This window comes from Misgurnus anguillicaudatus, chromosome 24, assembly GCF_027580225.2.
Source record: "Misgurnus anguillicaudatus chromosome 24, ASM2758022v2, whole genome shotgun sequence".
Classification (NCBI taxonomy): domain Eukaryota; kingdom Metazoa; phylum Chordata; class Actinopteri; order Cypriniformes; family Cobitidae; genus Misgurnus; species Misgurnus anguillicaudatus.
In genome coordinates, this window is record NC_073360.2 from 37,110,389 (window position 1) to 37,134,944 (window position 24,556).

At 38.1% G+C, this 24,556-nt stretch overlaps 1 protein-coding gene across 1 annotated transcript; it reads left to right on the forward strand.

The window, feature by feature from the left end:
• Positions 1 to 1,034: 1,034 nt before the first annotated feature.
• LOC129438567 (protein NLRC3) lies at positions 1,035 to 22,276 on the forward strand. Its single transcript, XM_055197343.2, has 9 exons — positions 1,035 to 1,325; positions 2,332 to 2,416; positions 2,522 to 2,605; positions 2,791 to 4,482; positions 6,930 to 7,103; positions 10,373 to 10,546; positions 11,154 to 11,327; positions 12,717 to 12,890; positions 21,566 to 22,276. Exons 1-9 carry the CDS (start codon positions 1,310 to 1,312, stop codon positions 21,594 to 21,596), a joined length of 2,604 nt encoding a protein of 867 aa, XP_055053318.2. The 5' UTR covers positions 1,035 to 1,309; the 3' UTR covers positions 21,597 to 22,276.
• The last annotated feature ends 2,280 nt before the right edge of the window (positions 22,277 to 24,556 follow it).

The following is a 24,556-nucleotide window of genomic DNA, read 5'->3' on the forward strand; positions in this document are numbered from 1 at the left end:
GGATTCATTTAATAGGTCATAATAAAGAAAATTTAGCTAGGAAAATTCTAGAAGAAAGGTCCGTGCTAAAAAAAAACAATAGACACCATCACAGAAATTCTATTGGTTTTATTAGGAATTTTATTAGTTCTAATGGAATATGGCCCAAAACACATTACAGTGTAGTGGTTTTAATGGTAAAAGCTAATGGTTCCTATTGGTATTTTAATGGAAACTATTAGCATTTTCTGTAATGGTTTTATTGTTTTTTAGCAGGGTTGAGAAACTAGACAGATAAAGTGATCAGGTTTTGCATGGAAAGCTAATAATGGACCAACTATCACAATATCACCAATGCTGCCTTGGTTTTTTAGTGAACCACAAATAGACCTCACAATACATGAAAAAATTCAAAAGGGAGAAATTGGAGGGGATAAAAAAATCAACGGCAATAAAGCATATTAAAAAAGTTCATTATTCATGTATTCACTATTGAGTCAAGGGTCACTGGTGCAGCCATGAATGGGGCTTGGCTAAATCCTAACACATTCATGAGGCGCTGTACAAAGATAAAAAATGCAGGCATTAAATAAAGATAGGTATGTATTCATTTGTCTAAGTTGAGGTAAGAACATAGTAAAATATGTAAAAACGGTGGTGTTTTCCTTTAAATAAGCATTATAATATACATTTTTGTAGCATACAAAGTAAATTAAAGCAAAATAATATCAATCATAATCTAAGTAGGTCTTTGTGATGTGTGTTAGGAAATGGAGACAGTGGAGCATGTTTTATTCAGATGTGTGAGGTATCAGCAGGAAACAATATCATATATTAGAGAAGACATATATTACAGAATTCACAATGGGTAATATTTTAAATGAAGGGACAAAACGGGTATGTTAATAATAGCAATAATGAGGTTCTTAAAAAACACCGCGTTAATGAATAGAATTTAACCAGTAGGCCTATCATGCAGATTATCCTCGTCACACTCCAGTACAGTAGGGGGCGGTATGCACATTTACAGTTGGTTTGCAACCCGCCAGTAAACCCACAAAAGAAGAAGACAACCCAAACAAACGCGTAGACCCCCCCCAAAAAGCGAAGGTCTTGATTTACATCACTACTTATTTTTACCGTTTGATTCTGTTTTAATGTCTGAATGTCAGTAAGAAGAAAATAACGTTTAGATATGATATGAATCTGCATACGCGATGGACATCGGTTATATTTATCATTGAAAGCTCATTTAAAGACACCTCGAGTAAAACAGTTTAACGGTTGCTTTAACGGAACACGAGTACAAAATGCTGCATCCTCGTCGTATATGAAGTTTAATGCATGTAAGTAGGTATGTTGCTAAAAATTTCAAAATGGTTAAATGCTAAAACGAGTTGTACAAATAGAAAGAGATTTAAAAAAGCTTTTAAATGAGACCAAGATCATGTATATGGGTTAAAGAATAACAAAATACTGGCCATTTGAAACGCGAAAATCATCACTTTATTTGGTTCCATGTTTTCCATTAAAATTCAAGAAAATGTGTGACCGAATCATGAAAATTATGACGTTTTTAGCTATAACTTTTTAAATTTTTAAGATATTGACCTGAATCTTTCAGGATAAGCTGTTTGCCATATCCTCTACATATTCTACTTCTGAAAAGTCAGATATATTAAAAAACAAACCACTAATTACACCAAATAACACTCTTTGTTCAGTCTATATACACAGACATCTACTACATGGCTATAAGGTTGCGTCCCATTCTTTACCATTCAAGCAGATTTTGGTAGAGGTAAAACCACCTGTGGTAGTCATTCAAATTTATTAAAATTTCGTTCACTTGTAGTTTAGCAACTAAACTAAATGTCTTTACAATTTCAAGAATGTCTTTACTCAACTTCAGTAAAAACAGCGATGATTTTACAAACAACAGACTTTGGCGAGCTCGCACGGCCAGTAGTTAAACATAAAAGGTGGTGACTGAAAACGAGAAGGTACCTATGGTTCTTCCGGTGATGTTAAGAATTAAAACTCAGAAATTTCACCATCAACAAACCAACAGAAACATTATTTTCCACAACACCGCGCGCCGCCTGAGAAAATCTTGAGTTTCGTTGAGCGGAACCAAAAAGTCAGCCGCGACAGCGGAGTTAGCAACATACCTAATGTAAGGAAATTACACAGAGACACAACTATAAAGTTTTGTTGATTTACACATTTGTTAACAACAGACTGTAAAGGATTATATGTAAGATCACATGTTGTTTTCAATGAACATTAATGTTATTTGTTGAATACAGTACACATGATCAACTGTAATCTGATATGTGTGTGTTATTTGAGTTTATCAGAAGAGTTTAGATGCAGATTTCAGTTGCATGTCTATGAAGAATGAGAGGCCAATGGATCCACCAACAGCATTTAAGAGGTGACCTGACAAAAAAATTACATTTACATTTAACACAGTTTTATTCACACAAAGACGCACATCAATTAAAACGTAATATTTTGTGATTCTCTTCCTGATATTCAGATCAGACGTAATGGAACCCGTCTGTAAAAAGGTGAAGTTTGAGCAATCTGTGAATCAAGCACAATATATGTGTCCTCAATACAGGTAAACTATAGATAATTTGACATTTGATTCTGTTTGTTTTAGATGTTATGTGTGGTTATAAATACACAAATTCAATAACATTTCAGCATGTGATAAATCTAAAAAATGTTGTGATCTTAAACGATAACAAAAAATCTAATTTCCTCAATACATGTACTTCTCTAACTTCTGTTTTCATTTTACAGCCGTGACTCTAAACTTAATGAAGTCCTGAACACATTTAAATCAAATCTGAGAGAGAAGTTTCAGTGTTTGTATCCAGGAACATCAAAGCAGAGAAACTCAACACTACTGAATGAGATCTACACAGAGCTCAACATCACAGAGATTAAAAGTGGAGAGGCAGAGGAGACACCAATCAAATGTAATGACATCTTTAAACCTTTACCTGAACAACACAAACACATCAGAAGTGTGCTGACAAAGGGAGTCGCTGGCATTGGAAAAACAGTCTCTGTACAGAAGTTCATTCTGGACTGGGCTGAAGAGAGAGAGAATCAGGACGTCCACCTCATATTTCCACTTCCTTTCAGAGAGATCAATTTGATGAAGGACAAAACACTCAGTCTTTTAGATCTTCTTCATCTTTTCTTCCCAGAGACAAAAGAAATGGAAATCTTCAGTGATGAATATAAAGTGTTGTTCATCTTTGATGGTTTGGATGAGTGTCGTCTGTCTCTGGATTTTCACAGCAGTGTGAGGTTGTGTGATGTACGTAAATCAACCTCAGTGGACGTGATGCTGACAAACCTGATCAAGGGGAATCTGTTTCCCTCTTCTCACATCTGGATCACCTCCAGACCAGCAGCAGCTCATCTAATCCCCTCTGAGTGTGTTGATCGAGTCACAGAGATAAGAGGCTTCAGTGATCCACAAAAGGAGGAATACTTCAGGAAGAGAATCAGTGATAAGAGTTTGGCCAAGAAAATCATCTCACACCTGAAGTCATCCAGGAGCCTCTTCATCATGTGTCACATCCCAGTCTTCTGCTGGATTTCAGTCACTGTTCTAGAGAGAATATTGAGTGAAGCAAAAAGAAGAGAAATCCCCAAGAATCTCACTGAAATGTACACACACTTCCTGATCAATCAGAAGGACTACGAGAAGAATAAAGACATGATCTTCAAAATTTGTAAACTGGCTTTTCAGCAGATTATGAAAGGCAATCTGATCTTCAATGATGAAGACTTGAGAGAGTGTGGCATTGATGTATCAGAAGCATCATTGTACTCAGGATTGTGTACTCAGATCTTCAGAGAGGAGTTTGGTTTGTGTCAGAGGAAAGTTTATAGCTTTTTTCATCCGAGCATTCAGGAACATCTAGCAGCTCTACATGTGCACCTCGCCTTTATGAACAACAACATAAGTGTGTTGACTGCATTTAAAATGAATCAAAGTTGTAAGCCTTCAATAATCGATCTGTATCAGAGAGCTATAGATGAGACTGTGAAGAGTAAAAATGGACATCTGGATCTCTTTCTTCGTTTTTTTCTGGGTTTGTCACAGAAGTCGCATCAGAATCTCATACCAGGTCTGAGGTTACTGACATGCTACAACAATGCGAAAACAATGAAATACATAAAAGAGAAGATCAGGAAGAATCCTTCACCAGAGAAATCCATCAATCTGTTTCAGTGTCTGAATGAACTGGGTGATGTTTTACTAGTGAAGGAAATCCAACAATATCTGACATCTACAATAATAAATAAAACCACACTCTCTTCATATCAGTGGGCAGCTTTAGTTTCGGTGATGCTGACATCAAAACAGGAGCTGAAGAAGTTTACTATGAATCCGTTTGTTAAAGGAATCAATGCTGAATCACTGAAAGTTCTTAAGGAGCTGCTGCCTGTGATTTGTGAATCCAGATCAGTTCAGTAAGTGTGAACAGTCACTTTACTCTTAAACCTTTATTATTGCACTGATTCTTGAAACTTTGGCAAAACATGTCCCACTAAGAAAAGTGCTAATTCTGTTGGAAATGAATAACATTTTCATGAAGAAAAGGGTGTGACGGTCATTATATAACCGTGAGACCGACGGTTATAGTTGAACAGACCGACGGTTATACAGTAGTTGAACACCGTCATAAGAACTCTATAACCGCCAAAACCGTGTTATTAAAATATATATTTTTAATTTTTTATCATAAAGAATGTTTAAATACTTATTAAAAACAATTTTTAACAGTCTGTTTTACACGCCCCCTCACGTTCTCACAACGCGAGGACATACAGGACAAACCAGGTTACTTTTCGGTTACTTTTGAGATTAAAGATATTAACCAAAGTCTCACCTTTTAAATAATCTCTTCCTTCTAGTTAATTTATAGCATCAAATAAACATGAATGACCATAATAAGGAATGTTGTTTTAACCGTGGAAAGGCGTCAGTACACTCCGCTTTTCAAGTTCAAATCCTCCCATGCTACTAACTCTCTTGAACGTACATTCACTGCTAGTTGTCTTGCTGTTAATTTTAAAGAAACGTAGAGCAAGTAGCTAATCAGTGTCTAGTTTATTCAAACGCTGGGTGAGCACTGTGCAGCGCATCTGCGGAGAGCATTTGCTGCACGTGGCCATTGTGCTTTTACACCGGCGGCTGCGTTTTTGCGCATATTGTGCCGTTTAATAACAGTCTCAAGTTCACATTACTTTCTTTTACCGGCATTTATGAGCAAAACCTCTTCAATACGCTTTTAATCAACAATGTTTTCGTGCTGTCCTGGTCCATGTAATGACAGATACAGACACAATTACAGACATAAAAAGCCCAATGCACAAATCTGTTTCTCTGAAGATTATTAAAATAGATGATATATAGAGGATTCATTTAAGCTGAGAGTGACAGCGCAGTCTGTTTTTTTAAATATTTCATTGCTTTCTGTTAAATTGTTTAAAGTTATTACTGTTTAAAACACTTTGCATCACATTCATGATTTTATGGTAAACTGACACTTTCCCGTCAATCCACGAGCATTTAAATGAGCAAAACGCCCCCCACCGACGGTAATGTTACCAACCGTCACATTTGACTCACGTCGTAACCGTCATCACCAATTCTGAAACCGGCACACCCCTATCAGGGTGTCCTTTGCACATATGTAAGGTTCTTTTATAGGTTTATTTTTTATTAATTTAATGATTATATGCTGGCCCATTGCCTACAAAATCAGCTATCCTCGGTTAAGAGATAATCATTTCAACTTGCTTAAAAAAGCCAAAAGTAATAATTGAATTGAAAAATATATTTACCACATGAAAGAGTACATTATAATATGTATTAAAAACTACAAACAGTCAGTTTTGAACAAAATTTACTATTATTTTGTGATTGCTCAAAATGTGTCCCACATATTCATCACCACCGTCAGATATTTATAAAAAGTAATAAAATCAGAAAACTAAAGGGGGTCAACTGTATTCCTGAGGACCCCATTTTCAAACCTTCAGCTCTACTGCATGCTTCAAGATCACTCAAGCTCTTGTATGTTTGCTATTTTCTCTTAAACTTGCTCATATTTTTGGACACTGCTACTGTGACAATCATAACATGTCAACACCGTCATCTTTGTGTAAAAAATATTAGATTAGATTATGAAATAAATGTATCATTTTTAAGAGAAGGTCTGAAGTAGCTAGCAACAGAGGGGAAACAAGATGGCTAATGTGAACAACTCTTCTATTTCATGTGAAAGAGAAGGTTTTTGTCACCACCGTCAGTCACCACCGTCAGGTTTTCTGTCTTTTCTGTCAGGTTTTATGTATTTTAGGAAGTTATGATTTGATATTTGTTCATCACAGTGCTCAGGATTGTTATTTTTTGGACCAAATATTTAAGTTTTTAGCAAGAAGCCATTGACTTGAGTGGTATACATTTTTGAATTGTATGTTGTAATGAGGCCACTGTCACCACCATCAGATTAGTGTCACCACCGTCAGACAGAGTTTTATTTGTTTTAAATGAATATGCTTACAATATGTTTCTTCAGTGCTGTTGAGTTATTAAATTAATAGTCTCTATCTCTATTAATACAAAAATATGTTTATTAAATAAAAAAATCATTACTTTTTCTATTTAGGCTTAAAGTAAGCGTTATATGAGTAATAACTGGAAAAACACCTATTTTATGAAAAAAAATACAAACAGGGAAGGTTGCTTGCACCGGTAAATTGCTGAACAGCCAAGACCTTGGTGTTTAATGATATACCTTCAGATTTTGTAATTTAACTAACTTTTTTTTCAAAAGTTAAACCTGTTTTATCCAAATTCCCAAGAATGACTGATTGGTAATATTTTAAACATCTTTTTTATTTCTCTACAGGTTAATTTCTTGGAATATCACAGATGAACGTTGTGTTGCTCTGTCTTCAGCTCTGAGCTCAAACCCATCACACCTGAGAGAACTGAATCTGGGTCATAATAAACTGAAAGATTCAGGAGTGAAGCTGCTCTCTGACGTACTGAAGAATCCTGACTGTAAACTGCAGATACTGAAGTAAGATCATATGATGTTTTGTGATGTAATAAAGTAGTGAATCTATTTTAATTGTTTATTGTCTATCTGCTGTTGTGAATTGATCTTCACATGATGATCTAATCCTCCAAAGAGGATACTTCAGGTCTGATAATGATGACAAACACGAGACTTTAAGAACACTTTCAACATCTACATCTGTTAACATCACAACATTGCACTTTTTTTTGAAAAATGCTCATTTTCCTGCTCCCCTAGAGTTAAACGTTTGATTCTTACCATTTTGGAATTCATCAGCTGATCTCCAGGTCTGGTGCTAGCACTTTTAGCACAGCGAAAATAGTCCCCTGCTATTGAAAGGAAATGAGGGGACAATTTTTGGGCACAGGGTAATATCACTACACCTGCTGCAGCCATGTTATATCAGCAAAGTCCTTGATTATTACGGCACTTTGAGAGTATAGTTCCTAGCCATATCTGCCTAGAGAATTTCAGCTTTTAGTTTTCCGTCGGTCTTAGTACACACTATAACTACAGAAGAGTCAAGTTTTAAATAGGAAAAATATTGAAACTCTTTGGTGTTTTTTTAGCACGATGCTAATGGTCTAATCATATTCAATGGATTGTGCTAAGCTATGCTAAAAGTGCTAGCGCCAGACCCGGAGATCCGCTGAATGGATTCCAAAATGGTAGGAATTCAGCGACGCTCCTGCCACGCAAACACGTGCTGCTCACGCATTCGGTGTTCATGCTTTTACTTGTTAACATGGGCAGTGTTGGGAAAGTTACTTTCAAAGTGTAATACATTATATATTACAAATTACTGTAATTTGAAAGTAATTAGTTACATTACAATATTACTGTCTCTGAACTGTAATGAGTTACACTACTTTTGTGTTACTTTTGAGTTACTTCCATCAAAATTATGACAGAAGTATGACTAGGCATTATAAAATGTTAAAATGTAGTTTACTGCTGCTTATAAATCTAGAAGTTATGTGTTGCCCCTCGAGCTTTGAATAGGCACAGTGAAGACTTATGGCAAAATACAGTAACAATCACTGTCAGAATCATAAATATAGACCAATGATTGGGTAAAAGTCTGGTAAATTATGGTACAGATACCAAACACAATGGAGCTAGAGCCCACTATAATGCAACCTATAGACTAATAACATGGCAAGACACACAACCTCTTTCTCATTTCTTTTCTTTAATTCACTTTTAATTCAGATTCACAGCACAAACCTCGCATGCACTGGGTTGACACAACTTATAAAAAAGTGCTATTGGAGGATCAGGCCTCAAGGAATACAGCTCATTTCAGTACAATATAAGGATTACATGTAGACTAACACAGACAAACAGAGGAACACTTCTTTTTGCCAAACAATGAATATAGGTTTCCATACAAAGGCTGGTAAAAACTTTAAACAGTCATGTTTAAATGTACTATTTAGATAACCATGTTTAAGTCTACACTAATGTTACGTTGTAGTTTAGGTTGCTGTTTGTAATAAAACTGTAGATAGCATAGCAATAGGCTAGTAGCAATCTATTATGTATATGGACTGTAACCATAGCAACGTTAGCTTACCATGTCATTGGTGCTGTTGATATGGATTTAACTGGCAAGATTTCTATAAGTCTCTTTACTTCTGAGGTTCAAGCAGCACAGGAGACCTATAGAAACTTTCTGTTGTTTTTACTAAGTGCTCTCATTCGCAGGTTTATGCGTGTGCAGCGCTACCTGACCTGATTGCCACCAATTTAGTCAATGTTTGTACAGCCGCGGACTTCCCAGATTCAGCTCTTTTTAAGAAACGCGTCTATACTTGACGAGCACCGCGTCCAAATCGCAGTTCAAATACAAAATGAAAGTAAAAATAAGCATGCTGCATACAGCACCCGGAAACTGAAATACAAACGTTATTTTACCTGCAGCTTTTTCCTGTTTGGATGCTGGTCGCGCGCATTGGTCAAAAATAAAAATAACACTGTCTATTTTTGAAATGCATTGTTGTAACGCGCTCATTACTAAGACTGTAACGAGTAAAATATTACCAATTTTTTATCAGTAATGTGTTATTACTGCGTTACAGCAAAAACAAATATATTACTGTAATATATTATATTTTGTAATGCGTTACTCCCAACACTGAACATGGGTGCCTAAAAAACATGCGCCGCTTAGGCGCTGCTCAGACTTGCGTTGTGAAACCGGCGTAACAGTGATTTGAGCTTTAGATTTGTAATGATCTTTAAAGGGATAGTTCACTCAAAAACTTAAATTTTATCCTGAATCACTTACCTTTGTGTCGTTCCAAACCCGTCCTTTGATCTTGAAAACACATTTTTAAATATTTTTGATAAAAACTGGGATGCTTGTGACTGTCCAATAATATGCTATTTAAGTATCAATGTGGGTCCATGACCAGTCTGTAGGGATGTAACGATTAAATTGCGTGTCCCATTAAAAATGGCTGTCTGAATTCGGTTTTGAATTGCAAGGCTGCAATTCTTTGTTTTATGCACAGCTTGTGCGTGTACTACGGCATTTGGTCGGTATGAAGTCCTTATCAATCTAAAATCATTATGAGTCGGAGTTGTTTATAGCGTGCCTTTAAAAAAGCAACACTCGTCAAACACAATGATTCAAAATATTCTTTATAATCATGAAAATACCTGAAACAATTTGAAGAACAGCGATATAAATATTCCTATAGACATTTCTGGAATAGCCACTGCATCCCAAACCACCTACTTCCATACTATATAGTATGTAAAAAGCACTACTTCGCTTACTATATATAGTATGGAAGTAAACGGTTTCGGACGCAGCAAGCGTTTTTAATGCTACTTCTTCTGTTGCACAAAGAGAGTTTCTGAATGAGAGCGCCCCCTGGCGTTCGGATGTTCCAGGATTTCACCGTAATTCAGTCAGATTTATTCATTGAGAAACGCGCAATTTGCACGGTTAATCCCTACCAGACTGTGATGGATGCGCTGGGAACTGTTCATGTAGTTGCCAGCATTTTTTCCTTTTTAGAGCCATTTTCAAGCATTGCAAACAATACTTTGACAACCGGTTTAAAGAGGCGATCATCCCCATATGAAAGATATGCACGCTTCATCAAAAATATCTAAAAATGTGTTTTGAAGATAATGAAAGGACTGACGGGTTTTGTGAAGCAAGATAAAATTAAAATGTTACCCCTATAATAATGACTTTGATCAGATGTGTGTATGGTGAAATGAGAGAGTGAAGTGTGTGTCATTGTTCTCTACAGGTTGAATTCTTGTTATATCTCAGTTGAAGGTTGTGCTGCTCTGACTTCAGCTCTGAGATCAAACCCATCACACCTGAGAGATCTGAATCTGTCTAATAATTATCTTGGAGATTCAGCAATGGAGCATCTCTCTGATCTACTGGAGCATCCTAGCTTTAAACTGGAGAAACTCTGGTAAGATCTTTCACACATGATGTGATTCTCAGAGGCTGTTTACACTTGGCATTAACATGCGTTTTCATCGATTGGATCACAAGTGGACGACGTTAATGCCAGGTGTAAACGGTGTTCAAAACGTTTTGAGCTCGTCCACTTTCGACCACTTTCAACCACATTCAGAGGTAGTCAAAACCCCTTTCGATCGGATTGCTTTTGTAGTGTAAACGCACATGTGCTTGAATGTGTTCGAACAGCCACACGCGACTGCCTTCTCTCCGCCCATTTATATAATCTGAGGTACTAATCACAAGTTTTACGTCTTTTCTGACTTCTGGCGCGAAAACACAGTAACAGTGCTATTTATAGCCTTTCATTGATAAAACTAAAGTGGCTGATCTCCGCAGTTTCATTTTGCAAAGGTGTGAAAGTTGCGCCGATATGACCATAATCCAGAGAGAGAGTCAGCAGAGAGAAACAGAGCAGAGAGACACACAAAGTTTGATCAACAGTCCAGCAGAGCAAACGCCACATAAAAAACCTATAAATAACACAAACTAACAAAACGAAATCTGAAGTGTGTGTTGTGATCTGAGCGACTGAAGTGTGTTATTTTTCTCTACAGGTTGTGTTTTTGTAATCTCACAGATGAAGGTTGTGTTGCTCTGTCTTCAGCTCTGACATCAAACCCATTCCATCTGAGAGAACTGAGTCTGTGTAATAATAAACTTGGAGATTTAGGAGTGAAGCTGCTGTCTGCTATAGTGGAGAATACTCGCTGTAAACTGGAGATACTGAAGTAAGATCATTTTTCTGTAGTCACACATGATGTGGTTCTCAAAGAGATATTAGGAAGCTGTCAATTTTAAGAGACATGAAGAGTTCAGATTGAAAACCCTCTAAATGCATCTTACATGTTTAATTCTAATTAAGCATTTATTTTTATATTTAGTAATTTCACTTTAATGGCAATGTTTAGGTTATTACCGTACTTTCCGGACTGTAAGCCGCATTTATAGGTCGCGAAAATCCAAGCCGAAGAACAGAACTCTGGAAAGGCAAGTTATTCAACTAAAGAATATCAGACAGAACAGCAGGCTGAATAGATGTCTGTACATTAAAAGTAATATCAGTTATTTAAACGATAAACCATAGCATACAGAACTTACCTGAAAGGTTGAATAGCTAAATTAACCGAATAAGCGTGAAGTTCGCATACTCATCATTTCACATTACTGAATTACATAAATACAGAAGCAGCATATGGCGCACCAGCCAAGTTATGAAAAAAACGCGGCTTATAAACCGAAAAATACGGTAGGCAGAAATTGAAATGCCTTTTCTTCACAAATATCGCTAAAGTTATTTCATTTGTATTTAACAATTTTGAAAAACCCTCTATATACAAGCAAGCTTTTCGTAGCAAAACCTCTATTTCACTAAAAAATCCACTTCTTTGGACAATTTGCAAAATTGCTAAAGATGCATCTAGAAACCTTGCAAATGACAAAAGTCAGAATGTAAAAATAAACTGAATCATACATTATCTATGCTATGATCTATGTGACTGCCACACAGAGGTTGTATTCAGGTCCAAAGTTTAAATCTGATTTGTTTGGTGCACTTAGAGGACTTTGCTGAGTTTTTTTTTAATGTGGATTCTGCCAACAAAGCGCTTTTTCTGAATGGCCTGAGACCAAGAAGAAAAGCTAATTGAAAGCAAACGGGTGTTTAGCGTCTTTTGCATCTAAGCTTCTCATTTGACAAACAAACATAAATGCCAAGATAAATGCCTTTGCTTACAGATTAGATTTTCTACATAACAAATCAAACTAATGTGATCGATCACATCTGCTGGCTTTATTTTAACATGTGAAGACTGCTCAACACTGAACTAATAAGAAATAATAAATTGAAGGACTGTGTTTTCATGAATTCGAGTTCATCAAGTTCTTACAACTGACACAATCGTTTCTCATTCATTTCTTGTTGCATGTTATTTTCATTGTTTTCTTCTTCATACAGTGTAGATGTGGTGTTAGAGAATAAAACAAAATGTGTTTACACCAGGATTTAGTAGAAGTTCATGACACGCTGCTCAAACAACCCAACACTATTAAATAAAAATTGCTAAAACATGTATGAAAGAAAAATGAAAGACTAAAGTGTGTGTCAATGTTCTTCACAGGTTGAATGATTGTAATATCACAGATGAAGGTTGTTTTGCTCTGACTTCAGCTCTGAGATTAAACCCATCACACCTGAGAGATCTGTTTTTGTCTCATAATAATCTGGGAGATTTAGGAATCAGGCTGATCTCTGATCTGAGAAATGATTTAAAGGACAAACCGAAAAAACTAAGGTGAGCAATGATTTGTATTTATTATACATTTAAAAATGTCATGAAGAGTGAAGTTAAGTTGATTAAGGTTTTAATTGGATAATATGAAATAATGAAATCTAGTAATAGGGTGCTTACAACCCCAAATCAGAAAAAGTTGGGACACTGTAGAAATTGTTAGTTAAAAAGGAATGGAATAATTTACAAATCTCATAAACTTATATTTTATTCACAGTAGAATATAGATAACACATCAAATGTTGAAAGTGAGACATTTTGAAATGTAATGCCAAATATTGGCTCATTTTGGATTTCATGAGAGCTACACATTCCAAAAAAAGTTGGGACAGGTAGCAATAAGAGGCCAGAAAATTTAAATGTACATATAAGGAACAGTTTAAGGACTAATTTGCTACTTATTAGGTCAATTGGCAACATGATTGGGTATAAAAAATCCTGTCAGAGTTGCAGTGTCTCTCAGAAGTCAAGATGGGCAGAGAATCACCAATTTCCCCAATGCTGCTGCGAAAAATAGTTTTCTGAGTTTCTCAGAGGAAAAATTGCAAAGAGATTGGAGTTATCATCATCTGCAGTGCATAATATCATTCAAAGATTCAGAGAATCTGGAACAATCTCGGTGCGTAAGGGCCAAGGCCGGAAACCCATACTGGATGCCCGTGATCTTCGGGCTCTTAGACGGCACTGCATCACATACAGGAATGCTACTGTAATGGAAAGCATAACATGGGCTCAGGAATACTTCCAGAAAACATTGTCGGTGAACACAATCCACTGTGTCATTCGTCGTTGCCAGCTAAAACTCTATAGGTCAAAAAAGAAGCCAAATCTAAACATGACCCAGAAGCGCAGGCGTTTTTCCTGGGCAAGACTCATTTAAAATGGACTGTGGCAAAGTGAAAAACTGTTATGTGGTCCAACGAATCGTCTCAGGTTACATATGTAACCCTGGTTCCCTAAGAAGGGAACGAGACGCTGCGTCGCCATAGCAATGCTTTGGGGAACGCCTCGGCCTGACTGATATGAAGCACGTGTAACACATTATCAATAATTTGATGATTGGATATAGGCTGGATGCCGTGCGGACCAGGGTAGGGTTGCACCAGTCGTTTGTAAATTCTTACTTAAACTGGGACGTAAAGTCCAAACTAGAGGCTTAGTAACTACTAGCTAGTTTATAACTAAATCTGTACTTTATTCGGTTGCACCATTTGTTCTTAAGGCAGAACGTAGCTAGTAGGTCATAAGCTCTCCGTAAAGTAATGCGTTGTCGCATAGAATGACGTCTATTTTTCTTAACCCAATCACAAGCCTTATAATGGGTAAACAGGAAATAGTCTGAACAGTACGTAATTTCAAACTCATTGTTGACTCGCTCAAACTGAAAGTTAAAAAGATGTTAAAGCAAACGTTATCGAACTCAAAACATTACACTTTAATTGAAAATCTCTATCCCACACATGGAGGAGAAAATAAACAGGAAGAAATTTTAAATCTTGTTTTAATTGATGGACACACAGAAAATGTATCTGTTCTTGATAAGTCGTTGACGAACTTGCGGCTCTTCATAATTTATACGAGCTCATCGATGTAATATAATCTGTCTGACATCTTATTCCAAGCGTTATTCATGGACAGAGGCTTCCGTAAATATTTAGTTACAACGTATTGTTACGTTTAAACTAAGTTTAATGGTGCAACGCAAAAACATTTAGTAGTGCATAAGTTGCAGGGTTTCCACGGGGTTGTAAAAGGTAGTAAAAGGTAGTAAATTAAATTATGCCAAATTAAGGCCAGTAAAAAGTAGTAAAAAGTAGTAAGCGTCATCTGACGAGGTAGTAAATTTTCGATTGCCTTTTGTAATGTTATGATGCCTGGAAATTAGTTCAAATCACCTGCATATCTGGGCAAATAATCAAAGATCTTTCGTCTCTGGGATGTGATCAAAGCCTGGAGTGGAGCCAAATCACGTTCCTCTCTCCGCTGTAAGCGTTCTGTAATCACTACGGACCGGATCCACTCCGGGTTTTCTGACTGTATCACGTTAAGCTGAGGTAAAACTTTTTCAGCTAGCATGGTCAAACTTATAATGCAGGAAGGCTCCGATGTTTTGAAGATCGATAAAGGTGTAAAAGACGATTGACTTGGCTTAGCGAAATAATGAAGATTGGCAAGCCTTTCAGTTCGTGGGATAAGAAAACCAAACAGTTAATTGCGTGTCTTTGCACAGTATGACTAACGTAAGGGGTCCTGTATTTTGGAGGTAAATGATTTCTCACGTTACTGATGCTATGCTGATATAGCCAGTGGCTGGTACAACGGGTTTGTTTAACTCGTGGGTAAACTTCATGTGGATCCACAAGAACCAAGAGGCAGATGACATCCAAATCCCGTGAGAGCGATTGACGAGGAATCATAAGAGGAGACTGCTTCCGAAATGCTCTCGCGGGACTCTGATGTCATCCACCTGTCGGTTCTTGCAGTTGCATTTGCGTGTGGTCACAAAAACGTAACATTTGTACATATATTTAAGCACAGCAGTTTAAAAACAGGTGATTTTAAGCCATTCAAACACAAACAACAGTGCGTCCGCTGTTTTTGTGTCAGAGGAGCACGCAAGCCGCGCATTCGATTCTCATTGAGCATGTGTTGTACGTATTTTTGCCGCTTTATTGGCCTTAAATAACACATATGCGTCAAAAATCCCGTCTTTGCAAATATCCTCATATAAACACGACCATTTAGGTCTTAAGAGAAAGTAAACAGCAGAAACATTGCGCACAAACTAGCACATCAGCGCTGCCTCTATTGTAACATAATATTTTGTTGATAAATGTACAGTCATTCAATTTACAACTGTCACTATGGTTACAGACATCCTGTGCGAATTCTACACGAGTTTGACTCGAGTTACTCGTTCAGGGTTTATATTCATACATAACGTTACTGTATTAGAGCTGTGACTGTAAACTGTTGTGTGAACAGAACAGACCCTGGATTATTTGATTATTTGTTTATGTGTACTAAATAATATGATATGAAAAAGTTGTATTTGTTCACATTAGTAAATGCATTATATAACATAAACAAACAATGAAAAATATAGAGTGTATATAAGCATTAATTAATTCTTGTTTATGTCATTACAGTAATTGACGGTGGTTCATGGTGCATTCACTAATGTTAACAGTTTCAACTTTGATTAAAAAATTATTAGTAAATGCTAAAATAAATACATTTACAATTAATAAATAATTAATAAAAGATTCATTAAAGGTGGTGATATTCATGTTTTCTTTTTATACAGTATAGTGAGTTATTTAGCTGTTTCGCCTTAATCTGAAATGCCCTGCAAACTACAGCTACCTATATGACACATGAGACTTCAATATGGAATTTATGGCAAAAAAATCTCCCCTTAAAATGCTATTGGTCTCGCCTACATAAAGTGTTAGGTAAAGGAATATGACTTGGCCTGAAAAATATTTCAGTCAGAAGAATTTTTTCACTTTAATTCTTTTTTGTATGTTATATATGTCAAAATCTGTGTAAATAATAGAAAGGTCGCTGATTAACACTTGCAATTCAGTGTCATGATGGTTTTAAAAAATATTCTGAAGGTAGTAAAAAAGGTAGTAAAAAGTAGTAAATTTAACTTAAGGATTTCTGTATAAACCCTGAGTTGTAACTTAGTGCCCATTTACGTCTTAACTAAGCTACGTTGTAACTTATGCACAGCTGGTGCAACCGGCCCCAGGGGTATAAGAAGGCATTTCACACAAACACACTCGCTACCAAGTGCCGAAGCAAGTGCCTACAGGGATGCAGTGAGTATGGCATGGAGACGCAGCGTCTCGTTCCATTCTCAGGGAACCAGGGTTACATACGTAACCTGAGACGTTCCCTTTCGAGGAACTCGAGCTGCGTCGCCATAGCAACGCTTTGGGTAACGAGATGCACACGCTTCCATAGTACCAAATGCCTGTAGCATGTATAACTAAACACAGTCAAGGCAAAAGAACCTGGGACCCCAAAAAGGAGTCTAGGTCTAAATTATAAAATCTGACGAAGGTGAACAGCGAAGACCAACCGGCCGCATCATATACGTCCTGGAGTGAAGCGCCTGACCCTAAGGCCTTAGAAGCAGCCATACCCCGGGTAGAGTGAGACCTCACAGCGACGGGTGAGGGTATACCCTGATGTTCATAAGCCAGTGAGATAGCATCCATTATCCATCTGCTCAGAGTCTGCTTGGTCGCAAGTAAACCTTTTCTGGGTGAACCAAAGCACACAAATAGCTGCTCGGACTTCCTCCACTGAGCAGTCCTGTGAACATATGTATCCAGTGCTCGCACAGGACACACCAAATTCACCTTTTCCTGGTCCGCACTCCTAAATGGGGGAGGACAAAGGGCCTGCAGAACAATGGGCCTTGCCACATTGTTCAGCACCTTAGGAACATAACCTGGCTTTGGGTGTAGAAAAGCCTTAGCCATCCCTGGTGCAAACTCAGACCTGCAGGGGATACTGACAGGGCCTGAAGGTCCCCCACTCGCTTTAGAGAGGTAATAGCAGAAGGAACACAGTCTTAAAGGCCATAAAACCTATCTAGCAAAGTCTCAAGTGGCTCAAACGGAGCCAACGAGAGCCCTTCCAGCACGACCGCTAGGTCCCAAGTAGGCACCCTAGTGCGGCTAACAGGTCGCAACCTGCGAGTGCCACAAAGAAAGCGAGCCACTTATGGGTGTCTACCCACTGATGAGCCTTCCCCAGGAGTACGGTAGGCAGAAACTCTTGCCGTTAAACCTTAATGGTGGAAGGAGTAAACTCAGAGAAATGTTCCTGCAGAAACCTCAGAACTACGTCGACAGGGCAGTAAACTGGGTCTGTCAGATGAGCTGAACACCAAGAGGTGAAAATTTCCCACTTAAGGGAATAAAGTTTCCTCGTGGAGGGATAAACACAACCAGGGGGGAAGGCATACAGACGTAGCCTCGGCCACGCCTGTACCATGGAAAACCACAGTGGGCAAAGTGTGGTGTCCTGGGATGCAAACAGATCTACCTCTGCGTGTCCAAATCTTTTCCAGATGTGGTTCATCACATCTAGATGAAGTCTCCACTCCCACCGGAGATGTCTGTTGTCTCAAAGGGGCATCTGCCACATTCAGGTAACCTGGTATGTAGACTGCCCTCAGAGATTTCAGAAGTGTATGGTAGGCAGAAACTGCTGCCACCTATACCTTAAAAGTGGAGTAATGATATGGTCTCCACAACCTCAGTTGGTAGCATGACATTCTTCCAAAGGAGTATGGTAGGCAGAGACTGCTGTCACCTAAACCTTAGGATGGAAGGAGTTAACCCAGAGAGAGCTCCTGCTGAAACCTTGGTACCACGTCAAGGGGCAGTTGACTGGGTCTGTCAGGTAAACCAAAAGGTGAAGTTTCTCTACTTTAGGGGCATAAGCTTTTTCGTTGAGGGAGCTCTGAAGTGATCATCTGGTTCCCACAACCTCATTCGGGACCATGAGGTCCTTTCAAAGGAGCATGGTAGGCAGAGACTGCTGCCACCTAAACCTTAAGAGTGGAAGGAATTAAGCCAGCAGAGAATTGCTGCTGCAGAAACCTCAGTACCACATAAACAGGGCAGTTGACTGGGTCTGTCAGGTGAGCTGAACACCATGAGGTGAAGTTTCTCCATGTAGTGCCTAAGCTCCTGAGGGAGCTCTGGAGTAATCATATGGTCTCCACAACCTCAGTTGGGAGCATGACATCCTTCCAAAGGAGTATGGTAGGCAGAAACTGCTGCCACCTAAACCTGTAGAGTGAAAGGAGTTAAGCAGAGAATTGCTCCTACAGAAACCTCAGCACCACATAAACAGGGCAGTTAACTGGGTTTGTTAGGAGTAGGCTTGCCGCGATAGTTGGTGAAACGGTGATTACCGGTGCTTCAGCCTCTCACTGGTTAGATCACTTGCTCACCGCGACACCATCTTTCATCGTCGCTTTGATATTTTCCTGTAATTAAATAATTTAGTTTCGTTAGAGAGAGCAAACACTTACAACTGAATGTGTCTGCTGCCTGAATTCAGCAGAGCTGAACACGCGTCACATCACAGAGCAGCAGGTGTCAGATTTCATTTATTCTTATCAGAGTGTGCGAGACGAGCTGACTGACCAGAGGATAGGAGAAGGGGCGTGCTTACTCGTTTTTGTTATACATATATGATGTTTAATATAAGCGAGATCGTTTTGTTGTTGTATTTTCATCAAGAAAAATAATAAACCCATCATTCAAGCAGCGCTTTATGGAGAAGTAGCAGGTTGCTCTGCTTGGGACTGGCGGGTTCTGTGAGAATTACCTGCGCACATTGACTCGAGCACTTCATTAAACCAGCTGTTGCACTCGCATTGCACGCAAATTCATACACTGAGACCCAAACAGATCTACCTCTGCGCATCCAAATCATCTCCAAATGTGGTTTCCCCACGGGGAAAACCCTCCCGTGTTGAATGGAGACATATGCTCTAATGTAAGGAATCAGTCCTCGGATCTGATTGCATCACAATCGGTTTCAGTCACAGCATAGAACTAAGCCGCATGAATGATTACAAGTCCCCTCCTTTGGAACAATAAAGTAAAGGCTGTAAGCTGTCATTTCTCTCATGTGAAGGTTCTACAGTCTCCTGCACAAGAATGTAGCCATGCTCCACTACTGGAGCCACCTGTATGCAGGTGAAGGTTAATGGCGGCTGCCTGTCGAACTATGCACCGAAGGGAAGCAGGCACCATAAATGAGGTGTGAGCTGCTTTGCTTCAATAAGAAAGTAAGTGCCACGAGCGAGGACGTCACCCGCCTCAGCAGATGAGGATCTCGCATCGTAACACACAAAATCATTATCTGACTTATTGCGCACCAGCGGCCGATCAGGAGAATAAATGCTGTGCACAGCTGTACAAGCAACACACAGCATAGACACAAAATCACTGTTTGACTCATCAAACAGTGACAAACAGCTCATGCAGGCTGTGACAGGCAGATATACATACATAGCCTACACATACAGGTGTAAAATCGTATGTATATATAATACCTTCATACTGTAAAAAGAGGTGGCTTCACGTGGAAACTGCATGTTTAGCCTTAAACAGTCGGATTATGAAGAGGATCCATCTCTACGGAGATAGACAGCTGAAAATAAATGGCTCTCACACAGGGCGCCTTCCCGATCCGGCGAGAGAGGGACTTCACGTGCAGGTGGAGATACCGCCGTCTGCACGAAATCATATGGCGACTCCCATGAGTGCAACCGCTGCTGAGAAGCGGGATCGCAGCCGCGAGCGGAAGCTTCCTAGAGAGTGAGAGACAGATGTCACGGGTGTAGGTGGGGATACCGCCGCCTGCACGCACGAGTGCAGTCACCGCTCTGCCTCAACAGAAGCGGGACCGGATCCATGAGGGCGCGAGCCTGAGATATCCATCTCTAAGCGCGAAGCTGGAGCGCAAAACGTGCACAGGAATGCTCACAGTGCACACAGCCAGTTTCCTCAAAAGCCAACTGTGCATGCTGTGCTCGAAGACACACATACATGTGTATCCTTGTCTGTGATATCGCACCGACAGGGAGATACACATACTTGAACTTCTTAAACATACTTCAAATTTATGCAAACATACACGCAGTTACTTGCTGAAGCGAGTGTGTTTGTATGGGATGCCTTCTTATACCCCTGGTCTGCACGGCATCCAGCCTATATCCAATCATCAAATTATTGATAATGTGTTGCACGTGCTTCAGATCAGTCATGCAGAGGCGTTCCCCAAAGCGTTGCTATGGCGACGCAGCTCGAGTTCCTCGAAAGGGTACAACATTTGAAGTTCTTTTTTGGAAAACTGGGACGCCATTTCATCTGGACTAAAGAGGACAAGGACAACCCAAGTTGTTATTAGCGCTCAGTTCAGAAGCCTGCATCTCTGATGGTATAGGGTTGCATGAGTGCGTGTAGCATGGGCAGCTTACACATCTGGAAAGGCACCATCAATGCTGAAAGGTTTATCCAAGTTCTAGATACGTATGATCCCATTCAGATGTCGTCTCTTTCAGGGAAGACCTCGCATTTTCCAACATGACAATGCCAGACCACAAACTGCATCAATTACAACGTCAAGACTGCGTAGAAGAAGGATCTGAGTACTGAAATGGCCAGCCTGCAGTCCAGATCTGTCACCCACAGAAAACATTTGGTGCATCATAAAGAGGAAGATGCGACAAAGAAGACCTAAGACAGTTGAGCAATTAGAATTCTGTATTAGACAAGAATAGGACAACATTCCTATTCCTAAACATTGGTCCTCCTCCAGCTGTTCCTTATATGTACATTTAACTTTTCTGGCCTTTTATTGCTACCTGTCCCAACTTTTTTTGGAATGTGTAGCTCTCATGAAATCCAAAATCCATGACATTTCAAAATGTCTCACTTTCTACATTTGATATGTTATCTATATTCTATTGTGAATAAAATATAAATTTACGAGATTTGTAAATTATTCCATTCCTTTTTTACTCACAATTTCTACAGTGTCCCAACTTTTTCTGATTTGGGGTTGTGAAAAGGAGCCTATTTTCAAAAGAGTAGAGTGTTGCTTTAAATAAATGTGCTGTTTCTGTATTTTCTCAGAATCATAACCCTGTGTCATAACAAGAGCTGAAAATGTAAGATGGTGTCAAACCCGGACAAATGCCTTCAAATGGCTGGATCCACAGAGAGCAATTTTCTGAAAACATTTAATTCATGTTGAATCAACATCTGAAACCTCTCTCAAAAAATTCACATCTACCCTTAAGAAGGCCACCATCATGGTTTGGGGACAAAGTCTCACACCTCACCAAACTGTTCAGCTCTAAGGACAAACTGTATGTGATATGCTGCATTCTGCATGCACAGTGTCTGAAACCGGCCTTGTTTGATGTCATATGAAGTATTTTAATGCAAGCTGTACAATTTGGTTGATTAATATAAAAACAGAATTCAATATTAAAATGTAACAACAAATTTAGTTTCACTCAGTGCTGATAGACACCTCCCCCTCTCAGGCATAAACCAATCACCTACTGTATGCAAATTAAGGACAGCCCTGTGTTTACAGGCACCAATCAGTACCAAATTCATATATGCTTTGTTCTCTCTGGATACTTAAGGAAAAGTTTGTAAATAGTTCAAGGGGATTTATTCTATTCAGAAATGAACCCCATGATGAGGTGTCTTAGGTATTTTGCTTACCATGTATGCAATGGTTTTTCCTTTGTTTCGTATTTGAATTGTTTGTAAATTGGCTTCTGAATTCTTTTTCCTACCTGGTTAATAAATTGTTACATTTGTTTTCTTTCTTCTTTGCTCTGTATTATTGACTTTTCTAAGTTGTTATAAATTATTACTGTCTATACCGCTAACTAAGTGGGCTATTAGATGATAAGTCAGGACCTCTGATCATTATCTCTACTATAATTACATTATTTTATGGTCATATAATTGACTATATCAGATTAGACGGACGGCGCCTTCTTGTAACTCTGGTTATAGTTGGAGTTCTGTATTAAGTTGTATATATGTAATTGGCTGGTGTATTTTTTAATAAGGGGACGCTAGCATGGGGCAGTTTCTTCAACCATTTCCTCTGGTTACATGGATAGACAAATTATTTAATCCTAACTAAGTCGTATGTAATTGTGATTGGATATAAGGAATCAAACATTGTGTGTGAAGTTAAAGAACCTGTTATAGTCCCTTGAGTTTTAAGGGAAAATGGGACTTTGTAAAAACGCATAGCAGAACTTAAGGTAATACTTTAGCATTTAAGGGTAAATACTTATTGACGGCCTTATGGTTGCCTGAGTGAACATGTAAGGGTTTTTCTTGGTACCCATTTTTTTTTTATTAAGGGTACCCTTAACATTATATTTAATGGAACAATATGTAGGATTGTGGCCATAACTGGTACTGCAATCACACAACTGGTGGCCAATACACAAAATGACAACATAAACATCAGTTGAGGGCTGCAACTCCACTTTTTAAATGACAATATCCTGGCCAGACCACTGTTGTCAGTGATATAAGTATTTAAAAATGAAATTTCTTAATGTGTAGTGATATGTCAGGGTCATTTTATGATTAATTGCTATAAATTTCTGACATACTGTTCCTTTAATGGATTTCTTAGCTTAAGGACTTTCATGCAACTGGGCACAGAACTGTAAGATTTACAAAAGTACACAATATGAAGTTTTCCAGACAGTGCTTACATTAGTCCCAGACTAAAATGCATGTTTGAGCTACCTTAATATAAAAACATCTTGCACTGGCATATTTCAACATTTATCAGTGACTTTGTTTCGTCCTAAGATGCACATCAGTATTATTTTTTCAAAGGTATGTTTGTAAAAACTACTTAAGTGTCCCAATATAACTAGGCCTGGTCCTGGATTAATCAAAACCCTGTCTGGGATACTGCCCCAATGTGTTCATTTATACTTTAATTGTAATGCATTTCTGTATATAATATTTGTATTAAAGTATTTTTGTATAAGATTCATGTTTTAGAAAAAGATTTTGTACAATCAGCAAAAGAAAATAAAGGAGTCTGTATCCGTGACAAGGATTATTTCACTTAAAATCATTTCATCGTTCGTTTTCACATTTGTAGTGCTGCCTCAGGATTATTCGCGACTAATCATTTGCAGAATAAAAGTTTTTGTTTACATAATTTGTGTGGATGTACTGTGTATAATAATTATTAATAAACACACACACATAATTAAGAAACATTTGCATGTATATATCCATGTTTATATTTATACTTTATTACATATAAATATAAAAATGTATTATATAAATATATATTTTTCTTAAAATTATACATGTATGTGTGTGTATTTATACATAATTATTATACACAGTACACACACACACACACATAAACAGAAACTTTAATTCTGCAAACGTTAGTCAAGACTAATCGATTTGGACATTTTGTCAACTGTGTGCTTTCCATCATTTCTCAAAATACTTCCAAATTATTTTTCCTACCTACTATGCAACGAGATGCTCATGCATGAAAGGAAGACATTTTTATTTAAGTAAATTAAAGCAAATATACAGGAATATACAATATTTACGAGATTAAGAATGGGACAATGCAACTAATTACATCATAATTAAAACACAATACAGGTCTTTGTGATGTGTGTCAGGAAATGGAGTCTTAATGAAATGTGCGAGATCAGCAGAAAACAATATCATATAAAGAAGTAAAAGACATGTGCATTAAAGAATTCACAATGGGTAATATTTTAAATGAAGGGACAAAAACGGATATGTTAATAATAGTAATAATGAGGTTCTTAAAAACACCGCGTTAATTAATAGAATTTAACCAGTATCAGGCAGATTACGTCACACTCCAGTACAGTAGGTGGCGGTATGCACATTTACACAGTTGGTTTGCAGCCCGCCAGTAAACCCACAAAGAAGAACATGACGACACTCCAAAACAAACGCGGAGACACCAAAAATCCGAGGGATTTTACATAACTACTTATTTTTACCGTTTGATTCTGTTTTAATGTCTGAATGTCAGTAAGAAGAAAATAACGTTTAGATATGAATCTG

Bases quoted from the DNA above. Each gene is read 5' to 3' on its own strand.
- LOC129438567 (XM_055197343.2), top strand. The intron at 10,547-11,153 runs GTAAGATCTTTC...TTTTCTCTACAG, and splicing joins TTTAAACTGGAGAAACTCTG to GTTGTGTTTTTGTAATCTCA. The intron at 11,328-12,716 runs GTAAGATCATTT...TGTTCTTCACAG, and splicing joins TGTAAACTGGAGATACTGAA to GTTGAATGATTGTAATATCA.